This window comes from Myodes glareolus, chromosome 4 (genome assembly GCF_982192425.1).
Source record: "Myodes glareolus chromosome 4, mMyoGla1.1, whole genome shotgun sequence".
Classification (NCBI taxonomy): Eukaryota; Metazoa; Chordata; class Mammalia; order Rodentia; family Cricetidae; genus Myodes; species Myodes glareolus.
This window is the reverse complement of record NC_142029.1, coordinates 15,621,619-15,647,351: the sequence shown is the minus strand read 5'-3', so window position 1 is coordinate 15,647,351 and position 25,733 is coordinate 15,621,619. Positions and strand designations below refer to the sequence as shown.

Here is a 25,733-nt window from a genome sequence, read left to right as displayed (position 1 = left end):
GAGAAAAAAGAGAAAGAAAAATGAAGCCCAGTACTTTGTGTAGTCAATGTATGCTGATGGAAAAACATGAACAGCACACAGCAACTCTTATTTCCACAACTTACTGTGAGTCTACAATTATTTCAAAAGTTTGAAAACAATATAAGGATGTATGTTCTCGTTTTGTAACTGCCCCATGCTCCCCACTCTCGGATCTGACTTCGAGTCACTGCCCTCTTGTAACACTGGGTCTTGTCCGGGTGATAAGCCCCAATCGGCCTGTAGAGGGCTGGCGTAAGTCCCAGTTTGAGAACTAGGAACCAATTCAGAGTCTAGTTTCACTTCTGTTTTCCTGAAGTTACAGAGGAGCCAGGGAGGGAACTGAAAGAAGCAGCAACCAGTGCTTAGGTTCCTGCTTGCATCAGTTACAAGCCCTGTTGTGCCACCTCCTCTTACCCCTGCCCCCCCCCCCAGTAGCTGTGAACATCACCGCCTCCTTATCCAGCCCACGACTGAGGATGGATGAGGAGCTATACTCGAGGCAGCTGTGAGTCTCTAAGTGGGATACAAAGTCGGGTGGCCTCCAGACCTAAGGTCACTCAACTGCCTGCCCTCCTACTTCTTAACCACAGGTATGTACTGGGCCTGCCTGCTATGCAGAGGATTCGGGGAGTCAATGTCTTGCTATCTGGCCTGCAGGGCCTAGGAGCTGAGGTGGCCAAGAACCTGGTCCTTATGGGTGTAGGCAGCCTCACCCTGCACGATCCCCAGTCCACCTGCTGGGCTGACCTGGCTGCTCAGGTGAGAGTTCTTGGGGTCTCTATGCTCTCTCTCAGAGCAGGGCCAAAGGGCTTTGTTCACTTTGATTAAAGCTACACTGTTCTGTCCTTAGTTTTTCCTCTCAGAAGAGAGCTTGGGAAGGAGCAGGGCCGAGGCCTCTCAAGCACAATTGGCTCAGCTCAATGAAGCTGTCCAGATCTCCGTCCACACAGGTGACATCACTGACGACCTGCTGCGGGCTTTTCAGGTACTTACCCCAGCCCCAGTTTGCGTGCCAGCCTAGTACCTCCGTCCTGCCCTCAGAAGCACAGAAGGTGACAAGTGCTTCTGGTATCCATATAGGTAGTGGTGCTGACCGACTCCCAGCTAGAGGAGCAGCTGAAGGTGGGAACCTTCTGCCACGAGCATGGAATCTGCTTTCTGGTGGCTGAAACCCGGGGCCTTGTGGGGTGAGGATTCTCCTGTATACCCCACTACATCACTGCCAACAATTGGTCCCAATGCTTTCCCCAACTCTAAGCTTGTCCATATCACCCTCCACCCTGCCTCAAACCTAGTCAAGGATCTTCTTAATTCTGGACTACTATTCCTCCCTTGTTTCTCAACCTCAGTGTCCAGACCTGTTCTAGTACACTCGATGTGCCCAAATCTTAATTTCCACATCTTTCCCAGAACTCCTTCCCCTTGGGCCTGTCCCAGCGTCCCTACCATCACTCACAATTGATGAGCTTCCTCATGACTCCTGCCAACCACTCTAGGCGGTTGTTTTGTGACTTTGGTGAGGACTTCACCGTTGAGGACCCTACAGAGGTAGAACCCATGACAGCTGCCATCCAGGACATCTCCCAGGTGGGTGCTAAGATGTAGAGATTCACCTGATAGTCAGAGAAAGGTGCCAGGGCCTGTGGAAGGCAGGTATAGGCACTCTGAAGTCAAACTACCTCTCTCCTAGGGGTTGCCCGGCATTGTCACTCTGAGACAAGACACCAAAAGACAGTTCTTCTATGACGGGGACTTGGTGATTTTCTCAGGCATTGAAGGCATGGTTGAACTCAACGGTGGTTCTCCTCAGCCTGTCCGTGTGCAGAGTAAGCTGACCCTACTCCATCCAACCCCTGACTCAACGCTATGTGGAAACTACTTATATTTAGGGGTCATAACTTACCTGACTGGATCTCTTCCAGAAGATGGGTCCTTGGAGATTGGAGACACGACAGCTTTCTCCCCTTACTTGCGTGGTGGGGTTGTCACTGAAGTCAAGAGACCCAAGACTGTGAGGCATGTAAGTGCAAGTGCCTGTGAGGTGGGAGCCCCTGGTTTCATCAGTGGGTGCATAGTGTTCCAGACTTCATCCTAAGCCAAGCAACCCCAACCCTACAGAAGTCCCTGGACAAAGCTCTGCTTCACCCCCGTGTGGTGGCCCAGAATACTCAGGAAGTCCAACGTGCTCACTGCCTGCATCAGGCCTTTCATGCACTGCACGAGTTCCAGAAACTTCATGGCCGGCTACCCAAGCCCTGGGATCCTGTGAGTGGCACCACATCGCACAATCCATAGCCTGTCTTCCTGGACCTCACCCTTCAGACCTCACCTCAGTGACCATTTACAGACCCAAGTTTGAACCCTAGAGGCAGATTCTGTACTCAAAAACAGGGCATGAGTACCACTATCTTATACCAGAGGTTATGGCCATAGATGTACTAGGCCTATAACCCAGAGACCCTGCTTGCTCCATCCTTAAGCCTGCAGAGACAAGTTGGAAAACTGCTCAGGTTGGTGATGCCTTCAGTGTCTCTAGCTGGTACTGAACATCCTTTGGTAGTACCTCCCAGCCCAGCAATGATGCCAGGCTTTCCCACTTAGGATTCTGCTGCTTCCGTGGAATAGGGTAGATGGGTACCTGAAGGCTTTGAGTGGAAGGTTAGAATTCAGACGGGGGCTACTAGGCATATGCTATGCCTGAGTGCCATTCCATAGGTTGATGCAGAGACCGTGGTGCATCTGGCCCGGGACCTAGAGCCACTAAAAGGGACAAAAGAAGAATCGCTGGATGAGGCTTTACTTCGGACAATTGCCCTGACTAGTGCTGGCAGCTTGAGCCCCATGGCAGCCATTCTGGGGGGAGTGGCTGCCCAGGAAGTCCTGAAGGTAGACAAAGGTGGGGAAAGGGAAGGACTGGGAAAGTGGGCAAGTCAGTGGGTGTGCCAAAGGGCACCCATACCAAGCAGCCACCCTGGAGCATTTTATCAAACCAGGTGCAGCCCTTAGATGGGATCTAAGGGTTTTAGGATTAAGGAGTTGGCATAAGCCCCAGAGTGAGTGCCCACCCCCAGGCAGTCTCCGGGAAGTTCATGCCCCTGGACCAGTGGCTGTACTTTGATGCCCTTGAATGTCTTCCGGAAGATGAGGAGCTCCTTCCCAATCCTGAGGACTGTCATCCGGTGAGAACTGATGGTGAAAGCCTTATTCAAAATCAGGGTTGGAGGAGAAACCCGAGAAATGGTCCTGAGGTCCTGATTAAAGAACTCAGTGAATGACCACACTTAGCACAGGCATCAGCCATCGCTGGCCATCATTTGTGTTTCCTAGAGAAACTGCCGATACGATGGGCAGATTGCTGTGTTTGGGGCTGGTTTTCAGGAGAAATTGAGCTACCAACATTACCTCTTGGTGAGTTTGAGGGATGATGGTGGAGATGTCTTGGGGAAATCCACACCAAGTGCCCTGGATAATTCTGTTCTTGCCAGCAGGTGGGTGCTGGAGCCATTGGCTGTGAGATGCTTAAAGGTTTTGCCCTAATGGGCCTGGGAGTCAGCGTTAATGGAGGTGTGACTGTTGCCGACATGGACCACATAGAACGCTCCAACCTCAGCAGGCAGTTCCTCTTTAGGCCCCAGAACATTGGGGTGAGTGCTGGTCCCTCTTACATTCTTGTTTCTCAGGTGACATTCTTTTGTTTGTTTGTTTGTTTGAAATGATCTCTCTGTGTAGTTTTGTTTTTTGGTCCCTGTTCTATAGACCAGTCTCGCCTTGAACTCACAGAGATCCGCCTACCTCTGGCTCTGGAGTGCTGGGATTAAAAACACATGCCACCACCACCACCCAGCTCAGGTTGCTTTCTTATATGCCCATTTCCTCTCTTCCCAGAGCCCCAAGGCGGTGGTGGCTGCAAGAGCAGCCCAATGTCTAAACCCAGACCTACAAGTGACCTCGTGTACCTACCCTTTGGATTCCACCACAGAGCACATCTATGGTGACGACTTCTTCTCCAGAGTGGATGGTGTTGTTGCTGCTTTAGACAGCTTCGAGGCCCGTGAGTGTCTGCCTTAGAGCTGAGCTCCTTGCCCAAGACTCTGGTAGCCTCGCTTCATACCCTGTACCCTTTTGCCAGGGCACTATGTTGCTGCTCGCTGTACCCACTATCTGAAACCACTGCTGGAGGCAGGCACACAGGGAACCCGGGGGAGTGCTTCTGTGTTTGTGCCGCATGTGACCGAAACCTACAACGGTCCTGCCTCGGCTGCAGCTTCTGAAACTGCTTCCTACCCTCTGTGCACTCTGCGGTACTTCCCCAGCACAACGGAGCACATCCTGCAGGTAAGTATATCCCGCCCTACCCATCTCAATTCTCAAACGGCAGAGCTGTTCTTCAGCTGATACCTTATCATCCTCCCCTCCCCCGCAGTGGGCCCGGGATGAATTTGAGGGACTCTTCAGACTATCTGCAGAGACTATCAACGGCTACCAACAGTAAGGCCAACAACAGGGGTAGGTCGGAGTCCAGGTATCCAGGCACAGAGTTCAATCTCAAACTTCCTCCTCTCTCGGCAGGACATGCACTTCCCTGTTGGGCATAGATAGGACACAAACACCAGCCTTACTGCAGCAAGTGATGGGTGTCCTAAAAATGCGCCCACAGGTTTGGCAAGACTGTGTGGTGTGGGCTCTAGGCCACTGGCAACTATGCTTCCATGATGGCATCGTAGAGCTGCTGAGACTCTTCCCATCTGATAAAGTAGGTAGTTAGTGGCTGGGCAACTGATGGCTCCAGGAGACCAGACTAAGCCCAACCGCCCCTGTTTCCTTAGGCGCTCGAGGATGGAACTCTGTTCTGGTCAGGATCCAAAAGATGTCCACAGCCCTTGCAATTTGACCCCAGCCACGTGAGTGGAATCCTTAGACATGAGTCCCCTTAGAGTAGAGGTAGCCACCTTTGCATTCCAATAAGATGCACAGATGCTAAAAGAGAGCCTCCCTTGTCCAAATGTGGGTGTTTGTTCTTGAGACCGTCAGGCATTCAAACATATCCACCAAAGGGCAATGAAACCCATCCCATGTACCCATGAAACTGTTCCTGCTCTCTACCTGGCTTCAGGACATGCATTTCCTCTATGTGCTGGCTGCTGCCAATCTGTATGCACAAATGCATGGACTTCCTGGCTCACGAGACGAGACTTCATTCAGGGAACTGCTGGAGCTGCTGCCAAAGCCTGAGTCCATGCACCCAGACCTCATCTCTGATGGTACCTTTGCTCCTGCTGAGTTTGGCGAGGTTCTAGTCTTATACAGTAATCCAAGGCTTGCCCCCTGCCCATAGCCAGCCTGCTTCCTCCCTCTGGCTTTCTTTGGGAGTTTTTGTTATTTATTTAATTTTTATTTTATATATATAAGTATTTTGCCTACAAGTATATCTGTGTACCACATGTGTGCCTGGTGCCCACTGAAGCCAGAAGAGGGCATTGAAGCCCTAGAACTGGAGTTATAGACAGTTGTGAGCTGCCATGTAAGTGCTGGGAATTGAACCAGAGTCCTTTACAAGATCAACAAGTGCACTTAACTGCTGAGCGATCTCTTCAGCCCCCTCTGGGCCTCTTACTTTGCTGCTTAGTTTATATCCATCCTCTTGCCCCTCAGTAGGTCCACTCTTTGCTGCCTAAAGCATATCCCAGTTCTCTCGAGAGATTTTCAAAATTTAAAAGAAAAAAAAATGTTCTGCAGCATGCCTAGCTATGGTCCCCAGGTGAGGACGGAGCAGATGGCAGCATCAGATCAATCCTTGATTTGATCAAGCGGCAGCAACTGGCAGATTAGACAGAGATCAAGGATGGACACAGGCTCTAGAGTATAGGAAGTGAGCAAGGACTGACCCCACACCTTGCTCCCTGACAGCCCCGGGACAGTTGAAGGAACTGCAGGAACGTCTGGAAGACTGGATCAAGGGCCCTCCGTTGAAGCCTGTGCTGTTTGAGAAGGTGGGACCCAAGTGGGAATGACAGACTGGGCTGGGGGACGGTAAGGAAGTGGGGGTAGTCTGAGAACCCGAGTTTCCTTCTTTCAAGGCTACGGAAGCAGCCCGTCCCCCTTGCACCTCAGTTGTACTGTGTGGCAAAGGAGGGAGATGGTGGATACCAACCAAAAATTTGGTACAAAGACCAGTCAATGGCATCTAGTTGGCCATGGGGAGGGATACCACTGCAGCGCTAACCCTCCTGTGATGGGAATACCACTGCAGCGCTAACCCTTCTGTGATGGGAATACCACTGCATAGCTAACCCTCCTGTGTCAGGGAAACCGCTGCAGCGCTAACCCTCCTGTGACTTGGGCCTGGCAGGATGATGACAGCAACTTCCATATGGACTTTGTGGTAGCAGCAACTGATCTGAGAGCTCAGAACTATGGGATCCTACCACTCAACCATGCTCAGGTAACACCACCCCTTTGGGGCTCAGCCTGGAAGGGAGGGCCAAATCTTAAGCCCATACCAGATGCCCTGTCCTTGACAGATCAAGCAAACCGTGGGCCAGATTATCCCAGCCATTGCCACCAGTACAGCAGTTGTAGCAGGCTTATTGGGCCTGGAGCTGTATAAGGTGGTAAGTGGGCCACGGCCCCTTGATACCTTTCGTCAAAGTTCTCTGCACCTGGCTGAAAACAACTTCATACGAGCAGTGCCTTCTGCCCCAGCCATCCAGTCGGTGAGCCCTTGCTACCCTACCCTTGTTCCCATTAGACTCGAGTTGTCCCTTTACCCACCCAAATAAATAGTATGGGCTCTAGCTGTGGACTCTCTCCAGGCCCCAGACTATGGGGAATCCTCTAGACTCCCTCCAGCTCCCTTCCTGATATGAAGCCAGGCTTGGACCTTTCAGACACAGGAAACAGCCATCAGCCATACCTCCCAACCCCCTGCAGCCCAGGGTCTGGGGGAGCCGCAGCTTTAACTCATTAGTGGAGCCAGACATCCCCCATAGCCCCCTCCTTCCCAATAATATCCTGGTGGGAGGAAGTAGGGAGGGGCAGCCATAGACTCAACCCCAGAGAGTCTAGCTTCTCTCTGTAGAACCCAGTACTGTCCACCTCAAGCCAAGTTAAAGGCCACCAGGCTTGCTACCGTGAGTGTGGGTCTCAGCCCTATAGGACAGTGTGTTCACGCTACAGATCAAGTACATCAAGGTCTGGGCAGCCCTGGTGTGTAAGTGTGGAGGGATTGAGTTTACACATCTGTGTGCCAGATGGGCCAGCAAGGCTCTTCCTCAGTGTGCGCATTCATGGATGTGCACGTGGACACATGTGTGGGTGTTGTGGTTTTGTTTGTGTGGTGTTCCTATGAAGGCAGGATGGTAATGTGTCCAATTGTGTGCCCAGCCTCTGCCACAGTTGGCATTTCCTTGAGAAACAGGAAAGGGGGTAGAAGGAATGCCCTGACCAGGGGAGAGGACAGAGGTCACTAGCTAGCCTAGGGTCCCTCTGGACATGCACACAGAGTGCTTTTGTGAGGTGCCCCACTGCTAACCAGCACACAGACTGCCTTTGTCCATGGAATGGGGGTGGGTAGGAGTCCCTATCTTGCCTCTAGCCTAGTCTCAGCTCAACCCTAGTATGCTTTCCGAGGATTGGCAGGGCCCCTTTGTCTTAGACTCTGTCTGCTGCGTCTGTCCTCATCTGTAGATACCAGAACTCTCCAACTGGGAAAAAGATGGGCTAAGAATAAAAGCTCCTATAGACTGTGTCTCTGCTAGGATCTCTGGGTCAGTAGGGTTCCATTGTCACCGTGTCCTTGGTTTTCACATGCCCATGCGCAGTCCAAATCCTTGTGTGTAAGGACTGGGGAGCAGCATGAGCTGTAGCCTCCAGCTCCCAGCCTCCTCTTTGAGGAACAATCAGCTTTATCGGAGACTGCAGCAGCCCAGCTCCGGCTTCCTCAGGAAGCAGCACCCCCACACACACTCCGCCACCCACCCCACCCCCGCCTCCAACTGGCCTGTGTGATGGATGTCTGCTTCCCTGTACAGGGCCCCATAGCTCCATTTCCTGTGTTGGCCGCAGCCTGGGTTGGGAGGGGGCTGAGACTCTGGGCCCAAATCCCACCTTCCACCCCCCCTCCACCTCTTGGCTTCGGCTTTCTGCCTCTTTAGCAGCTTCTCCTCTAGGAAAAGCTGCTAGTAACTGGGCCAGGGGCTGCAGATTTGTGCGAGAAATCTAATTCTTCCTCACCTTCACCCCATAGTTCCATCACCTGACGTGGACCCGTTGGGACCGCCTGAAGGTGCCTGCTGGGCAGCCTGAGAGGACACTGGCATCACTGCTGGCCCATCTCCAGGTGTGCCCTGCCTCCCCTCTGCCCCAGGCCCAGCCCAGCCTGGCCCACTGAGTAACTGATGTTTGTCTCTCTAGAAAGAACACGGACTGAAGGTGAAGATGCTGCTGTATGGCCAGGCCGTACTCTATTCTGCACGATGGTCTTTGGAAAAGCGGACTCAGTGCCTGTGCCTCAGGTGAGCCAGTGCCCGACCATAACCAGGCCCTACCATGTCCCTGGATGTTGAGGATGGGTAGCAGCCTCTTTTTCTCAACCCAATTCTAGGCCCCTCACACCTTCTTGAAGCATTCTTCCACCAAATGGAGCCACCAAATGGGCTTGGGGTGGGGCTAAGAGCCTGAGGAAGGGGACTTTAGTAGCTGTCTGCTTGGTTGGCCCCCCTCGCTCCCCATATACTGCCCAGCCCCCCCCCCACTTCCAAGAGATCCACAGCTTCCTGCCTCCTGCCTGCCCCACCAGCTGCTCCTAAAATAGTTCAGATGTTTCCTGCCTTGAGCCACTCCTGATCCCAGTTCGGGCTCCTGAGGGCTCCCCAGCACCCTCTAATCTACACTGGGTTGCCCCTGTCTGCCTCAGCTCACCTACCAAATCTCCCTGAACCTCCTCCCATTCCAGGGTGACAGAATGGGTTCAGCAAGTGACCGGCAGGGAGCCTGAGCCTGGGCTGAGGGTCCTGGTGTTGGAGCTGAGCTGTGAGGGTGAGGAGGACGAAACTGCCTTCCCACCTCTGCACTATGAGCTGTGGCATGGGTGACTGCCACCACGCCGTCACTCGGCCATAACAAACAAGACACACGATGCCTGTATCTCGAGCCTACAGCAGACAGCGCAACAATAAAAACTTGTTGAAGGAAGTAGAGAAGATGGGCAATAGAACATGGATGTAAGGAACATGCGTATGACATGGGCAAGACAGGAACCCTGGAAAGGAGAGGAAAGATTCTAGATTGGTCTGTCTTGGTTGTGCCCCACAGGGCTGGGGATGCTTCCTTGCTGTGGAATAAGGCTCAAGTACACTGTAAAGATTTGTCACTCATATTGGTTTAGGAACCAACAGTCTAGAAAAAGGCCTTTATTGTCCCTGGCTGGAGGGCAGGTCAGAGGTAACTGACATCGTTGTAGATGATGGGTTGGCGGCTGCGACAGTTCATGAGGGCTGCAAATCGTGAGATGTCCGCAGGCAGGTCAGGTTCTGGCCGAGGTGGGCATGACAGCCGCTTTCCTGCCATAGCTGCCCTGCGAGCCCTGGCCAGCCGACGCCGTAGCTGCTCAGAGAGGCCAAGCAGGAACTGAGGGGGTCGAGCACGGGCTCGGGGTACACCTCCATCACCCCCCTCACTGGCTGCCTCAGGCAGTTCCATCCAGTTGTGAACTAAATCAGCAAAACAGTTATCCCCTAGCACCAGGGGCTGCCGACTTCGCCCCCTGTTCAGCAGGGCTGCCGTCCAGTCCTCTGCTTCCAATCCCTGCCAATGTTCTAGGCAAGCATCTGGTGTGGACTTGGGCCGAGGACGGTGGGCAGGTGATATACCGGTTACAGCTGCCCTACTGCGCAAGGGGAGGTCACTGACTGAGAACCGCTGGCTATGAGGTGGCCGCTCTGAGGGTGCTTGACGCCGGGGTACCGATAGCTCTTCCTCTCTCCATGTGCTGCCCGACACCTCTGAAAAGCCAGAGTCCCAGTCTAGGGCATGTTCCCGAGGACATCCCAAGGGTACACCCCTGTCTTCCGCTACCAAGGCTTCCTCTTCCTCTTCCTCTTCCACACAGCAGACAGAGTCCTCTTCCAGAGCATCTGAGGCTCTCAACTGGCGGTTGGGCTGTACACTTGGATCGGTTTGGGGTTTTGGTTGCAGTGGGCCAGACATTGGAGGTGAGCCTGTGTCCCGACCACACAACTGAAGGGAAAGAGAGAGCAGAAGTCGGAGAGGGATTTCTTACCATCACTTAGTGTCTGACCAGGCCAGCCGTGAACAGAAAGTTCACAAAGACTTGAAAAACCTCTGGGCAACAAGGCAGAACTGTAGGCATAGGGCCCATATGGGGGCACTGGCAGTCGAGGCTCATATGGCTCCCATCCGCAGAGCTGGTGGCAGTCCTGCAGGCTGCAGCACGCAGGACTGGGCAAGTCAGCACGCGCCACCAGGGCGGGCAGGCAGGGTAGAGGAAGGAGGTACAGGCCAGCCCGTGGTAGGGGATGTCCACGACAGCACAGTACTTCTTTAGGCCCTTGGTGCTCCCTGCCGGTCCCCAAAAGAAACCTCTCTCCCGACTATCCTCCCCCGCCGCCCAGCAGAGCCAGTTGGGCGCCTGTTACCTGATGCCCAGAACAGCTCCCAACCGTCAGAAACCCGAAGCGGGCCATCTGGGCCATCTGCACCGCTCTGCCCTGCCCCCATCCTGACTCGGATGGGCACCCGGAGCCCACTCCGAACCCGTTTGTTGTTCCAGCCAGGCGGCAGTCACGCACCCCACACACATCCTTACAACCACACCCACTCCAAAACCTCACCAGTTCCCAGCGGAGCTGGCTCAGGAAGCTGTCAAGGCGAGCGCTGTGCATGTTGGTGCTGGTGCTGTAGCCCTCTCCAGGTCGTTCGGCTCCTTCTCGATCACCCGCGAGAGCAGCGCAGAGTGGGCCGGGTCGGCCCGCCAGCGGCGTCGTCACCCTTGCCTTACTCCCAGGCTCCTCGCTCTCCGTAGCTCCCGCCGCTGCCGCCCCAACATCTGGCAGCTGCGCCCTGCCCCGCCCCCGGCGCCCTAGCCAATGGAGGCGGGGCGGACTGCAGATGTCCTACCCCTTCTAGCCCCGCCCTGCAACCCCGCAGGGCCGAAAGCAGCTCAGGACCCCCTGGTTTAGCGTGACGCAGGACAGACACGACCTCCTCCCGCCCCACGCGTTCGTCTAGTGGTCTCAGCTTTTCAATTTGTCCCCTGGTGAAGTAGCGGTCTCTAATATTGGGGCCGCGATGAGACGCCCACGTGTGGGCACTGCGCCCGATCGTCTGATCTGACGATATTGTGGCCACTCAGGGTCTGTCAAAGCGGGCCTTGACAATCCCTGGAAATGGTGGGAGTGAGGTTCGGCGCAGTGACTACTCTACAAAGAACCTTAAGGGAAGGGTCATTTGCTAAATTCCCTCCGGCATCCTTCTAGCCCGCTCTGAGTCGAAGTAGGCTGGACCGCCCTCTAGTGGGGATCGCGGGGCTATGGTCTTACATTCTCACTCCCCAGCATCATCAATCACATGAAGGAATGGAAAAGGAAAACTGGTCTTTGGCCAGAATATTCAGAGCCTTTTCCCTGAGGCCACTCCATAATCAAAAGTAGAGTCTATCGAGGCTGACTGAACCTACCAATAGACAGGAAAATATAGGAGAACGAGGGCAAGAAGTTCAGTTGAGGAATAGATAGGACTCTTTAAAAGATGTGTCTGAGCTGGGTGGTGGTGGCACATGCCCTTAATCCCAGCACTTCGGAGGTAGAGGCAAGTGGATCTCTGTGAGTTCCAGGTCAGCCAGGACAGTTACACAAAGAAACTCTGTCTTGAAAAACAACGACAACAAAAAGATGTGGCAGACACAGATATGCAACAGACGTTTGTGATGGGTGGGGCAGGAGTCTGTGGATTAAGGGGAGAAGTCATCCAAACCAAACTTCAGCAGCCTTAGGGGGAACTCTGCGTTTTATTTTTGGTGCCACAAGGAGCACTGAACTTTTTTCAGGGAATGGCCAGTGCTGGTTCCTATGAGACACAATTGTTTAGGGGAATAACACTGTAATCAGAACTGAGGCTCTACGTTTTGTCCCAGGCAAGGGTGTGTGTATGGAAGCCTAGTTCTGGGCCCAGAAGGTAAACAGGAGCAGCATTCTAGAGAGGTGGTTCTCAACCTTCCTAAAGCTGCAACCCTTTAATTCATACAGTTCCTCATGTTGTGCTGACTCCCAATCATAAAATTATTTTGTTGCTACTTCATATCTGTAATTTTTCTTTTGTTTTGTTTTTTGAGACAGGGTTTCTCTGTGTAGCCTTGGCTGTCCTAGAACTCACTATGTCGACCAACTGGCCTCGAACTCAGGGAGCTTCCCGCCTCTGCCTCCCAAGTGCTGAAATTTAAAGGCATATACCACTACACCTGGCCGTAACTGTAATTTTGCTAATGTTATGAATCATAATGTAAATATCTGATATGAGTCCCCCATCAGGGTCACGATCCACATATTGAGAACTACTGTTCTAGCTGGGAGGTGGCAGCGCACACCTTTAATCTCAGCACTTGGGAGGCAGAGACAGGCGGATCTCTGTTAAGTTCGAGGCCAGCCTGATTTACAGAGTTAGTTCTGGGAAAGCTCCGAAGCTACAGAGAAACCTTGTCTCAAAAAACAAACAAACAGAATGAGAGAGAGAGAGAGAGAGAGAGAGAGAGAGAGAGAGAGAGAGAGAGAGAATGCTATTCTAAAGAATGTTTTGCAGCTAAAATCTAGCCTGAGTGAGATATATATATATATATATATATATATATATATATATATATATATATATATATATATATATATATATATGCAGGAAAATAAGAACAAAGAGCATGGAGTCCACATTTCCAGCCTGAACAGCTGGCTGGATGACACTGCCTTTAAAAACATCCAGTAGAATCTCCTGTTCCCTTTTCCATCAGATTTTGTGGCTGGTCTTGGTGGTCACAAAGATGGAAGAGAACCCAAGCTGATCTCACAGCCATGTAGTTTGGTACAGAGCATGTGGGCCAGATTCAAGCAGGCTTGACTCCTCTATGTAAAAATGGGATTAGTTGAAAATTATTAAAAGGATGAATACGAAGCTCTGGGTAGTTATAGCAACTGCTGCCTAAATACTTGGGGGAGGCTTTCTTATCTTTTGAGTTTTGCTTTGCTTTTTAAAGGGCTATGTAAGAAGTGAAGGGACCCTAGTCTACGATCTGGTCTAGAGTTGGAAAGGCAACCCTAGAAGGAAGAGGCAGGTAAAAGGACAGCTCTGAAAGCAGAAACTTTTGGCTGTGTGATTTACACACATGTAACTAGATCATAATCTAGTAAAAAACTGGAAAGAGAGGCCAGAGAGATGAGATGGCTCAGCAGTTAAGAGCACTGATTCTTCTTCTTGTAGAGGACCCCAAGTTTGATTCCCAGAACCCATATGACAGCTTAAAACTTTCTCTAACTTTAGTTCCAGGGGGTCCTCTGCCCTCTTCTGCACATGGGTACACCAGGCAAGACACTCATATACTTAAAACATAAAAATAAATCGAGCATGGTGGTGCATGCCTTTTATCACAGCACTTGAAAGGCAGAGGCAGGAGGATCTCTGTGAGTTCAAGATCAGACTGGTCCACACAGTGAGTTTCAGGACAGCCAGGGCTTGAGATGGCTCAGTTGTTAAGAATGCTGATTGCTCTTCTATAGAATCCTGATTCGATTCCCAGCACCCACATGGCAGCTCACAATTGTCTATAATTCTAGTTCCATGACATTTGATGCCTTCTTCTGGATTCTTCAGGCCTTGTAAACACATGATTCACAGACACACATGTAGGCATAACACCTATGCACGTTAAAAATAAATAATTTAAAAGTAAAGAGAGACTTGTGGAATATTACTTGGACTGTGTAAAGAAGTGTTACATATGTTTAGCTGCTGTTGTTAACAATGTAAAGATGTGTTATGTTTGTTTCACCTTGCCTGCCTAATTGGTCTACTAAAAAGCTGAAGGGCCAATAGCTAGGCAGGAGAGGGATAGATGGGGCTGGCTGGTAGAGAGACTAAGTAGGAAGAGAAATTCAGGCTAGAAAAAGAAGAGAAAGAGGAAGAAAAAGAGGGACATGCCCGGTGCCAGAAGCTAAGTGGCCGCCAGACAGACACAGAATAGATATACAAAAAAGAAAGGTAAAAAGCCCCAAGGCAAAACATAGATAAAGATAAACAGATTAAAATAAGTGTTAAGACCAAGCATTCCTAATTAATAATAAATTTTCACATCATTTGAGAGCTGGTTGGTGGCCCCCCAAAAAAAGCCTGGTACAACTTGTCTTGAAAAATAAGAAAAAATAAAATAAAATAAATCTTTAAAAAATATTTTTAAAAAAGTCTGAAAGATTAGGAGAAAAGCAAATGATGACTATGGACATGTGAGCCTTGAGGAGATGCAGGGTCAGCAGGTAGGCGTAGGGCTGTGGAGTTCCACGAGAGAGGAACATTGGAGGATTACAGTGGGAGGTCAACGCCAGGGGGTGGTACTTTAGGCCATGGCCTTCCGGAGTGGAGGTGATGAATGTAAAGGAGGGGAGCAGTGAGCAGTTTTCGTGCCCTGAAATATTTCGTTGGATGGAGGTAAGAAAGGTGAAGCCGCAGCCGCAAAGCTGGACAAGAGTAGAGATGTGCGGAGCAATCTGCAAGAGCATGCGTATTTAGAGTCAAAGGGAGCAAGCAGCAAGCCCTTTGGAGGAGTGAGGGCAAAGCACAGACGTCTGGGGTTGGGGCTGAAACAGTTCAACCAGTGAGGTGCTTGCCATACAAGGGTGAAACCCCGAGGCTACTCAGGACCCATGTGAAGAAGCCACGTGTAGCCACAAGGGTTTGTAACCCCAGTGTGAGCAGCAGACACAGGCTGATTGCTGAGGCTTATTGGCAGGCAGCCTAGCCCGGATGATCATCTCCAGTGAGAGATTCTGTATTAAGCAGCAAACCAAGGTGAACAGCTCCTGAGCAATGACACCCGAGGCTGACCGCGGGCCTCCACATGTCTACCAGTCCAAACACACACCTCCATTTACACACAGAAGAATAAACTTCTGGCTTCAGAGTGTGCAGTGGCATGTGCCTGTAGACTTAACTACTTGGGAGGCAGAGGCAGAAGTAGTCTGGGCAACATAATGAAGTCCTGTCTCAGAATAGAGTCGGTGGGATGACTTATTGGATAAAAAAGTCCTAAGAACCTGAATTTAATCCCTGGATCCCAGAGTAAGAGAAAGCTGACTCCTGAAATGGTCCTACGACCTCCACATAAGTGCTATGGCATTTGCCTATACATCACACATCACTCACTCACTCACACACAAATAATAATTAAAATTAACAAAATAATGAGACTGGAGAAATAGCTCAGTCTTTAAGAATATTTGCTGCTCTTTCAGAGGACCTGGTTTTGATTCTCAGCCACCATATGGTGCTTCAAAACCGTCTGTAGCTCTGATTCCAGGAAATCTGACACCCTTTTCTGACCTCTGTGAGCCAAGGCATGCATATGATACACACAATATATGCAGGCAAAGCACTCTCATAGAAAATAAAAGTAATTAAGCCAGGCGGTGATGACTCATACCTTTAATCCCAGCACCTGGGAGGCAGAGACAGGTAGATATCCGTGAGTTCGAGGCCAGCCTGGTCTACAGAATGAGTTCCAGGACAGGCTCCAAAGCTGCAGAGAAACTCTGCCTTGAAAAACCAAAACCAAACCAAAACAAAACAAAACAAACAACAACAAAAAAAAACCCAAAAAGCCAACAAAACAAAACAAAACAAAAAAACCAAAAAGGGGGGGCCTGGAGAGATGACTCAGAGGTTAAGACCACTAATTGCTCTTCCAGAGGTCCTGAGTTCAATTCCCAGCAAGCACATGGTGGCTCACAACCATCTGTAAGAAGATCTGGTGCTCTCGTCTGGCCTGCAGGCAGACACGAGGAAGACCCCTGTATACATAATTAATAAATAAATCTTTAAAAAAGAAACCCCTAAAAAATTAAATTTGTAAAAGAAAATCAGTGGTCATTGAGGTTCCTGCCAAGGATAGTTTTGTGGAGACAGGGACGAGCCTACTCACGTGACTAGAATAAAGAGTGATAAAAGTCTAGAGAGAGCAGGAGGAGAAAAGTTGAAAAAATGCTAAACCTTGGTGAAGACCTGTAACTCCTGCACGAGACGTGGGAGGGAAGGAGGAGAATTAATTTGAGGCCACTCTCTGGATGACACAAAGAGACCTTCTTTCAGAAAGTTTTTTTTTTAAATAAGATAATTAACTGACAAATCTCAAAGATACTGGCTCAGTAAACCTTAACCTGAGGAGCTTTGTGCAGTTGCCTTGCAGATCAATACACAGCACATCTTCAGGCCCTCTCAGAAGCGGTCCTTTGTCCCCTCCAGCTGAGAGCCCAACAGGTAACTTTTCCCTCGTGACAGGGTTTCTCTGTGTAGCCTTGGCTGTCCTGGACCTCACTCTGTAGACCAGGCTGGCCTCGATCTCACAGAGATTTGCTTGCTGGGGTTAAAGGCGTGTGCCACCATGCCTGGCTGTAACCATTGCTTTTATTTCATCTATAAAGGATCCTTCTGTTTGTTGAATGTAGACGACTTTTGGGAGGTTTTCTTGGTGGCTGAGTTTAGGTTTTACAGGCAGATCAGGCTGTGATGGTGGGAGGAGGCAGCAGGAATGCGGACACTGGGGGGTGACTGGTCTCGGGGCTAATTTTCCTGGCCACTGTACTTGCTCTGTCTCCAAGGACAATGTGACCAGTTTCACCATCTGTAGCTGAGCCTCCTACCCTTGTATCCCCTTAGGGTTGGAGTAATGAATGGAAGAATTCACTGGAAACAGCAGAAGGTGGGATTTTCCAGCCCCTCCTGGAGCCTGCCAGGGGTCCAAAGCTCGGTCTGCCGGGAGGAGGAGCTGCATTCTGGGAAGCCCGCCTGACAGCTATGTTCAGTTATGTTTAAGCAACTAACCTGGCAACAGAGTTAGCTAGACAAACAGCTCCCTCTGCCATTTCTTTAGGCTCCCATGGCGCTGCTCAGGCTCCTGGCGCTTCTTTTTGCTTCACTTACCTCTGGTGAGGAGCAGGTGGGTGGGGGGACTCCAGTTTCCCAGTGAATTTCTGAAATTTAGATAAGCTACTGTGTGTGGGGGGAGGCCGAGGCTGAGGGACCCCTTACCCTTGTTCCTTATCTTGACTGTTTCTTCAAGTTCTCTCTCTCCCTACCTGTAAAATGTCAGATGTGGGAGGCAGGAAGGACTTTGGTTGCTTGACCTCAAGATGTGGTCAGGGCCTGAAGAAAAAGGTATTGCTCTGTTTCTGTATGTGGCTTTCTCTTCTTAGTCCTCCACAGCCTACCCTGGTCCATAGATATCTCTGAGAGCCAAGGCCCTGGCACTGCCCTTCCACCTTTGCCCTTCAACTGCTCCTCTTACATGGCCACCTTGGAGTTACTCAGTGTGAGACCCCCCACCAGCTTCTTCAACAAACCCAGCCTGTACAGGAGTAATAAGGAAATCTACCTGGGAAAAGTAAGGTCATGGGTACCACTAGGAATTGTGAGGGCCAAAGGCAGAAGGGATTTTCCAGAGACAGAGCGCCTAGGCCCTGCGTGTTGTTGCCACCCTACCACAGGTGACCTTGAGCCCCTCTGCTCGGCTGGATGCCCTTGCAGTGAACCGCTATGAACTTCAGCTGCAGTTCACATGTGGTAACTCTGTGTTGGCGGGACCACTCTTTGTTCATGTGCTGCGGGACCCTGGTCGTATCCGGTGTGCTGGTCCATTTGCCAGCCCAGGTGAGGCTAGGGGCGGCAGGTGGGAGAGGGAAAGCATGGCCTGGCAGAGCCTCCCTGACTTCTTCTCTGGACAGCTGGGGAATTCATCTATGTGCCAGAGACCGTCACACCTGGGGCTGTGCTGTACACTGTGCTTCTCCCAGGCCTCGGAGTCCAGAGAGCCCAGGTAAGCTCAGCTCCCAGGGTGGTGAGTGGCAGGGTGTGGGAGGCAGTCACAGGGAGACAGATCTCCGTTTGTGCCAGGCCAGGCATCGCCTCCAAGACCCCAAAGTAGACAGCTGAACCTCTGCATGATGTGTGTTCTTGGAGAGGGTCCCTAATCACTTTTGTAACTCTAGAAAGAACTGTGGACTTTTCCCCATTTTTTTATTGTGAGTCTATGCACATGGGTATGTGTGAGCTTACACATGCTGTAACACGCATGTGGAGTTTAGAGGACAGCTTCTGGGTGTTGGTTCTCTCCTTCCACCCTGTGGGTTCCCCGGGTCAAACCCAGGCTGTTCAGGCTTGGCAGCAAAGGCCTGAGTCAATCCTATTGTGGAAGAGTTTAACGAGGCACAGGTGTGTTGCATTTGTTTCTGTCGCAGACTATGACTTTAACTGTGTAAAGGTGTGTTACCTTTGTTTCTGCTGTATTTGTTTAATTTTGTAAAGATGGGCTGCAGCTGTTCCACCTTGCCTGCCTAAGGCACCTGAAATGGTTCAATAAAGAGCTGAAGGGCTGATAGCCAGTCAGGAGAAAGGCTAGGCGGGGCTGGCAGGGAGAGAGAATAAATAGAAGACATCGAGGCTTGAGAGAGAAGGGAGGAACAAGAGGAGAGAATGAGGGACACTCCTGGAGCACGAAGTCAGGCAGACACCAGTCAATCAGATGCAGAGCAGCAGTGAAAGTGAGATATACAGAAGTGAGCTGGAGAGATGGCTCAGTGGTTAAGAACACTGCCTGCCTTTCCAAAGGTCCTGAGTTCAGTTCCCAGCAACCACATGGTGGCTCCCAATCATCTGTAATGAGATCTGGTGCCCTCTTCTGGCCTGCAGGCACACATGCAAACAGAATACTGAGAATACTGTATACATAATAAATAAATAGATTTAAAAAAAGATATACAGAAGAAAGGTAATAAGCCCCAAGGCAAAACATAAAGACAAATAGGTTAATTTATTAGAAAGAGCAAGCCAGAAAAAAACAAAAAGAGCGAGCGAGCCAGAAGCCTAAGCTAGGCTGAGCATTCAAAACTCTGTATCATGATTTGGGAGCTGGGTGACCCAAAAGAAAAATCCTAGTACACAACTCACATGTTTTTGTTGTTGCTGTTTATTTTTGAGACACCCAGGGTCACATAGTGAGATCCTGTCTAAAAGAGTTTTAAAAAAATCCTGAGGGTCTTTGTTTGTTTTAGCAGAAAGTCCTGAGGATCAGAACCAGGGATCATAATGGAAGGCAGAGGCCTCGGCTGGAGTAGCCAGTAGCAGGATGCAGAACTGTCAGATATAAGCAGCAGTCTGCTGGCTTATGGAAGGATGTTGACGGGGGCACTGGGGCTGGAGAGGACCACTAATCTTTCTGTTCTGTTAGATGAATATTACGAGTGCCCAAGACCCTTCACTCTTCCCTGGGCCTTTCTCCGTCGATGATCAGGGATTACTGCGCGCACCATCCCAGGGCCTCAGAGGCCAGGCTCCAAAGGTAAGCATGGCTTCAGACCTGAGGATAGATATGGATTGGATAGGACCACCATCTTTGGAAAGTTATTTGTCCTTGGCTACCTTGACTAATACACTTGCTGCCCCCATGTGGACTGTCCCCTCAGCCTGGCTGTGTCCAGAAAGTGGACAGACCTGTGGCTCTGGGACGCCATAGGTCCTCTAACATACAGTGCAGTGTTTATGGCCATCAAACTTGGAGAGAAAAACTCTCTCTGGATAAAGTGGTTAGTGAGAAGGAAGTTCCTTCTTTAAAGTGGTCATTTCTGCAGTTCCCTGGGTTCCATCCACAGCACCACAAGAACAAACACCCTCTGCCTCTTAGTAACTGGCTCTTAGCAACTCTAACCTAATTCACTCTGACTCAGAAGACTTGGTGGCCCAGAATTATAGGGCTTTGGGGATACTTGTCAGCAGCGTGGTAAGTCATAGGGTTCCTTGTGAAGTTCTTGAGGACTGCCTATTTGAAGGGAGGATGAGGAATGGATTAGCAGTGGATACATAACATGGTTTCCTTCCTGTCACATGTGCACTGACAGACCTTCCAGCTGCAGATTTTAGTGTCCCTAGGAAAAGGTCAAAACTGCAACGGGATGCTGACAGTGAAGGTGTTGCCTGTGCCCTCCAGCCAAGTCTCCTTCCCGTAAGGCTTCCCTACCTTGGGAACAGTGGTGGAGTCTGCATCCATCCCCAGGGAAACAGCTGGGGAAGGCTGAAGGTGGCAGGAGCATTCTAGCTCCCATAGGAGGAGGGAGCCCTAGGGAGGGACCTGGGGACCCTGCTGGAAGGAGCAGCAGCAGGCAGGAACTAGATTTGCACTTTTGGTTCAGACAGAAGGCCCAGAGTATCACCATCCTAGAGGATCTGGTCCCTGGGAGCAAGGTGGTTCAGGTCCAGGCTAGGGGACTCAACTTACTCTATGAAATCATCTCTCCAATACCCAGCCCACTCTTCTCCATTGGACAAGGTGAGGGAAGGAGAGGAATGGGTATCGGGATGTCTGTAGCTGGGAAAGGGTCGTGGCGCAGAGATGGTGCCTACAGGAAAGGCTGGAGTTGAGAGCCCTGACCTTAGAGGAAGAGGCGTGAGTGGGCCTTGGGGCAGTTGGTGGAGAGCAGAACTGAGCTGGGACAGGGGTGAGCTTTGTTTCTCACATCCTCTAGCTGACGGTATAGTGCGGACTACGGCGCCCCTGGATTTGGTCCGCGCTCAGGGCGCTGTGGTCACGAAACTGCAGGTGAGGGCCTTTGAGAGGTTCCGACCTTGGGCCAGTGCCGAGTTCGATCTCACGGTTAACGTACAGGCGGTCAACCAGTGGTCCCCACGCTGCCATCCAGCGCTACTGGTGTGAGTACCCGGAAACCATGCCGGGGCTGGTTGGGGTGAGATCCCCTTGCTCACCATTGGTTCAGACTCATGTCTTGCCTCCTACCCTCTGCTCCCAGGACTCAAATCCCAGAGACTGCACCCGTGGGTACTGTGCTGCACAAGCTCACTTGTGTTGACCCAGACTCTGCCGGCGCCCCCCTCGACTACCAGCTGCAGTTCCATAACCCTCCCCACTCTGCCAGCCTCCATCTCCGTGACAGAGTCCTTGAGGTACCCAGCACCTACTCCTAGATTCCCATGCACACAAGGTGGGTGGGCCAAGGTTTGTTGGCATTGAGACTGTGGTGTGGGCTGGGAGGGAGCGTGGTTGTGAAGACAGCCTGAGTCTGGAAAACGGGGTCAAGGTAGGCTATATGTGGATACGCTGGTTCGAGGCACTGTGACTCAAGCTCTTCCAGATGGCTTCGTCTTACTACGGTCTCCTTGGTCAGGTGAATTCTACATTGGACTGTGACACTCCTGGAGCTTGCTTCCAGCATGCAGCTTCCATCTTGGTGTTCGATAATGGTCAGCCCCAGATGACCAGTGAGTGACCATATTTAGGCCTGAAAACTCAGGACAGGGCTATTTTGTCTACCCCTTTCGATTCCCCAGATATGGACAGCTTTCTTCCCTCAAAAACTAGGTCAGGGTAGTCTCAGTTAGGATTCCTAGGATGTCTCTCTTAAGAACCCCTTCACCACTCCCCAGAAAACCCTCCCTCCAATATTGGACCATGTTTTCTTATTAAGAATCCTAGGCCATGGGGCTGGAGAAATAGCTCAGTGGTTAAGAGCACTGACTGCTCTTCCAGAGGACCCGGGTTCAATTCCCAGCACCCACATGACAGCTCACAACTGTCTGAAAATCCAGTTCCAGGGGACCTGACACCTTCACACCAATGCACATAAAATAAAAGATAAATAAATCACAAGATTTTTTTTTTAAAAAAAAAAAAAGAATCCTAGGGCAGGTCTGGGTACCTTGTGCCAGCTCCTTAATTGCCAAATGGTCTCCAGCGGAGGTTCCAGTCCTGGTGACGGTAACACCCGTCAATGAGTTCTCCCCAGCCTGTGTCCCACGCACGTTCCGGGTTCGGGAGGATGCAGGGCCCCACACTCTGCTGGGCTCCATAGTGGGCACGGATATGGATTACCCTCGTAACAGCCTTGAGTACTACATCTCTGGTGGACCCTCCACCTTTGCTGTGGATCGTCTCAGTGGTACTTAAACCCCAGGGCTGGGAGGGAGGGATGGGGCCAGACTCGACTGTGCAGGCTAAGGCTGTGACCATCCTTTCTAGGAGAGCTTCACCTCCTGGGGCCTTTGGACTACGAGCAGCAGAGGCTGTACAGGATCATTATTCTGCTGATTGACCACAGCCAAGACTGGGACCTCAATCGCCGTCGCTCAGGTTCATGTACTATAACCATTGAGGTTGAGGTAATTGACCTCCCAGGCCTGGGGAAGACAAACTTCCTTCATGCAAGTGTCTCCGTTTCTTATATGGGCTGCTCAAGGGGAGGAGCTCATGTGGGAAACATTACCACCTGTTGCTTGCCACCTAGGTTCAGTGTTTTTAAAGGAAACTGAAGGGCTAGTCTGGGAGTTTGAGGAATGGGCTGTAGTGGTGGCCTAATGTGGTGGCCTTTCTCCAGGACGTGAATGACCATGCCCCCGAGTGTGAGCCTCCATTTCAGGAACTGACTATCTACACTCCCCTGGGTCGTAGCTTGGAAGTGACCAAGGTGTCATGCTGGATTCCTCAGGAGCCACAGCGCTCGGCGCTCTCCTACAGCATCATGGGAGGTGTGAATTGTGGGGGCCACGAGGCTGTTTGTGAGGACCAGACTATGGTAGTAATACGGTCTTCTCCTACTACTCTGCTTCCAGGGAATAGCCAGAGCCGATTTAGACTGCAAGGGACCATTCTGATGCACAATGACACTGTATTGGGGCCACCATGGCCAGAGCAGCCCTGCACCTATGAGCTATTGATCCGTGTGGCTGATGTGGGCCCTTCCAGCCCCCACCTCAGCACCACAGCCACCATCATTGTGCATCTAGTTCCTTGGAGGGCCAGCACAGTGGCCACCAGCACCTACAGAAGCACAGTGAGGGGGTTCTCAGGCCCTTGGGAATTGGGAGAGAAGACCTTGAAGGGTGAAGATACCTGGTTTTTTTAAGATGAGAGAAGACATTTTGGAGAAAACTGCTGGGTGGGAAAAAAAAAACAAACAGGGTGTGAGGTGACTCAATTTGTAGAGACTTTGAAAGCTGAACTGTCAATGGCAGTGGTGACTCTGTGGCCCCCCTTCCAGGTGTCCTCAACAATGACACCCCTGATTGTGACAGAGGTAGAGGCTTTCTGGAAGCCAGAGCCTTGGTTTGTAGTAGTGCTGACAGCAACTGGCGCAGCTTTCTTTCTGGCTCTGGGCTGGCTCCTCAGCTGGATCCTCCGGGGGTATGTTTCTATCTCTGTGCTTCCGGCCTCCCAGCCTACACACATACACACACTGGCCCCAATAGGTGGCTGTACCCACTATTTGATGGCACTGCCAACATTGATGGGCAAACAAATTGAGAAGGGCAGCTACGGTCTCTTCAGAAGTACTCAGACTGAGAGACATTGAAAATGGTCTGGTTTGGGAATTAGATGGACATAGATGGCTCAGAGCTTGAAATTTACCCATTCTCAACATCTGTTTTCTACCTGATATCTGTCTTGCTTCTGTGAATCGAATCCTCTGAGTCTAGGGATAGGACAGATAACAGTGCGGGCGTCTCACGCAGGCACTGGCTGTTTCTAGTATAAATGGGCAGGCTTGCTACTTTTCACTGTTTGCCTTTTAGGTTTGCCCAGTCACTACAGGCACCAAACAAACCAGCCAGAGCTCTGCTGCTAAACAGGTCAGTCTCCTTTGCTTACCTCTAGGCCTTGGGAACCCATCTCCCAAACTTAGGCTGGGACCCAGACTCTTACCTTGTACTTCTACTCCGATTTGCTCTAGCATCCAGGGAAAGGAAGGCTCCACTGGGAGGCTCATGGAGACATCAAGAAAGGAGATGTCCCAGGTACCCAGAACTCCCATGAGTCTGGTATAAGCAGCTCATATCCCAAGCTGAGGGCACTGAGGCTGCTTTAGTAGGGTTCTCCCTAGCCCTGAACAGCCTGACCTTACTGCCTGTGAGTGGCCTTCCTTCTGCTCCCTCTGGGCAAGGTTCAACTCACTGTGCCCTTTTATTCTTTTCAGCAGCATTTTGATGGCAGAGCACACGATGTCTGTAAGTCTCAACTTTTTGTAACTACGCTCTCCTTGGACTCTCTCCCTTTCGCAGAATTTTCTCTTCCCTTTAACAATCTCCATTTTCACTGCTGCCACTAAGTAGCTACCATCGACATCTTCACTGACCGAGCTCTTCTCTTTTACCCCAACTTCCCCTCTAGCACCCCTCATCCTTCAGTCAATGACAACTTAGACCTTGTCTTGTTCCAGCTCCCAGTGGGAGGGAGATGGTGGTCAGGGGAGAGCTCCCTAGATATTCCAGTTTCAGCAGTATAATTGTAGCACAGTCATCTGACATTGCTGCTGGAGGGGGTCTGGTATCCTTTGGCTTTCTGTTCACTTGAGGTGAACCTCGGGGTTCTTTGTTGAGAAGGGAAGGAGGGAGATAGGTTGGATCCCTGGGGGAGGGGTCAGCGGTCCATTCTACCCTCCTCTCTCCTGCTCCTCTGGGTTCAGGCACAGGGAGAGATTACCTGTTCAGCACGCACACTGGGACCCGGCGTTGGCTCTGAGACCAAGCAGCTATGTCATTGTTTGTGGACTTCCCTTTTCACATGATCATAGTCTGCATTTGCAAGTTGATTTAGCAATAAAGATTACAAACAGAACACTACCCCTTGTGTGGGAGAAGCTCTGAGGTCTGTTGTCTTGTTCTTACTTGGAGAAAGTGCCACCTCCTTGTGGGCACCCTATGGAACAGAAGATTCCTTCTCTTTGAAGAAGCATTGTCTGATGCTCTAATAGTGACTGACACTTTGTGGAAGAGACTCTTATTTTTGTTAGTGACTGATGGGCCTCCAGTTGGCCTGTTTTCTCAGAGATTTACTATTAATTTTTTGAGAGGGTCTCACTGGGTTACCCTGGTTGGCCTGGAACTCTCTCTGAGGACCAGACTGGCTTCAAACTCACAAGACCTACCTTTTGCCTCCTTAGTTCTGGGTTTAAAGGTGTGTACCATCATACCCAGCAATACTTGGTGTTTTGTTTTGTTTTGTTTTTGAGACATGATTTCTCTGTGTAACAGTCTTGGGTGTCCTGGAACTTTTTTGTAAACCAGGCTTGCCTCAAATTCAGAGACCCATCTGCCTCTGCTTCCAAGTGCTGGGATTAATAGCAAGTGTCACCACCACCAAGCAAAATAGGGAGACAGTGTCCTCCTATATAACCTTGGCTATCCTGAAACTCACTTGTATACCAGTCTGGCCTCGAACTCACAGAGATCTGCCTGCCTCTATCAAGTGCTGAAATTAAAGGCATATATCACCATGCCAGGCAAAAATTTAAAGACATGGTTTACTTTTGTAGTTTAAACAGGCTTTGAACTTGCATGCCTGCCTCAGTCTTGTGAGTGTTTGGAACATAGGCACATGGGTGCCTTGACACTAGTCCATATATGTCCATGCACATGGCAGCCAGAGGACAGCCTAAGATATCACC

General features: G+C 50.8%; 3 protein-coding genes and 1 non-coding gene across 25 annotated transcripts; 3 read left to right on the top strand and 1 right to left on the bottom strand.

Annotated features, from left to right (window-relative positions):
- Positions 1–338: 338 nt before the first annotated feature.
- On the top strand, positions 339–9,213 carry Uba7 (ubiquitin like modifier activating enzyme 7). Of its 4 annotated transcripts, none has more exons than XM_085688836.2 (24): positions 339–526; positions 612–780; positions 872–1,006; positions 1,102–1,208; positions 1,518–1,608; positions 1,712–1,847; positions 1,944–2,041; positions 2,140–2,286; positions 2,737–2,907; positions 3,093–3,200; positions 3,349–3,429; positions 3,510–3,665; positions 3,907–4,072; positions 4,151–4,356; positions 4,445–4,509; positions 4,591–4,774; positions 4,848–4,922; positions 5,135–5,282; positions 5,929–6,011; positions 6,371–6,463; positions 6,543–6,734; positions 8,267–8,359; positions 8,434–8,534; positions 8,975–9,213. In XM_085688836.2, the coding sequence occupies exons 1-24, from the start codon at positions 498–500 to the stop codon at positions 9,111–9,113; spliced, it is 2,973 nt and encodes a 990-aa protein (XP_085544962.2). In that variant the 5' UTR covers positions 339–497; the 3' UTR covers positions 9,114–9,213. The 4 variants fall into 4 exon arrangements, with proteins under 4 accessions (XP_085544962.2, XP_048279405.3, XP_085544965.2 ...); XM_048423448.3 differs by having other exon boundaries at positions 3,507–3,665; XM_085688837.2 differs by having other exon boundaries at positions 348–526; positions 1,947–2,041; positions 3,507–3,665.
- Positions 9,214–9,401: 188 nt separating this feature from the next.
- Positions 9,402–11,088, bottom strand: Inka1 (inka box actin regulator 1). The gene is made up of 2 exons (XM_048423456.3): positions 10,872–11,088; positions 9,402–10,257 (listed from the first exon to the last, which is right to left on the bottom strand). Exons 1-2 carry the CDS (start codon positions 10,920–10,922, stop codon positions 9,457–9,459), a joined length of 852 nt encoding a protein of 283 aa, XP_048279413.1. The 5' UTR covers positions 10,923–11,088; the 3' UTR covers positions 9,402–9,456.
- Positions 11,089–13,011: 1,923 nt separating this feature from the next.
- On the top strand, positions 13,012–13,139 carry LOC148122199 (small nucleolar RNA SNORA61). Its single transcript, XR_015737782.1, has one exon. It is a non-coding gene; the product is annotated as a small nucleolar RNA SNORA61 (small nucleolar RNA).
- A 3,958-nt stretch (positions 13,140–17,097) lies between these two features.
- On the top strand, positions 17,098–24,909 carry Cdhr4 (cadherin related family member 4). Of its 19 annotated transcripts, none has more exons than XM_087905246.1 (19): positions 17,098–17,216; positions 17,484–17,671; positions 17,775–17,937; positions 18,012–18,103; positions 19,514–19,624; positions 20,181–20,284; positions 20,472–20,608; positions 20,805–20,988; positions 21,087–21,240; positions 21,462–21,555; positions 22,029–22,232; positions 22,313–22,452; positions 22,668–22,818; positions 22,903–23,123; positions 23,331–23,473; positions 23,863–23,919; positions 24,021–24,084; positions 24,267–24,294; positions 24,753–24,909. In XM_087905246.1, the coding sequence occupies exons 1-19, from the start codon at positions 17,168–17,170 to the stop codon at positions 24,806–24,808; spliced, it is 2,340 nt and encodes a 779-aa protein (XP_087761372.1). In that variant the 5' UTR covers positions 17,098–17,167; the 3' UTR covers positions 24,809–24,909. The 19 variants fall into 19 exon arrangements, with proteins under 19 accessions (XP_087761372.1, XP_087761370.1, XP_048280214.3 ...); XM_087905244.1 differs by having other exon boundaries at positions 24,267–24,296; positions 24,749–24,909; XM_048424257.3 differs by having other exon boundaries at positions 24,264–24,294.
- Positions 24,910–25,733: the final 824 nt, after the last annotated feature.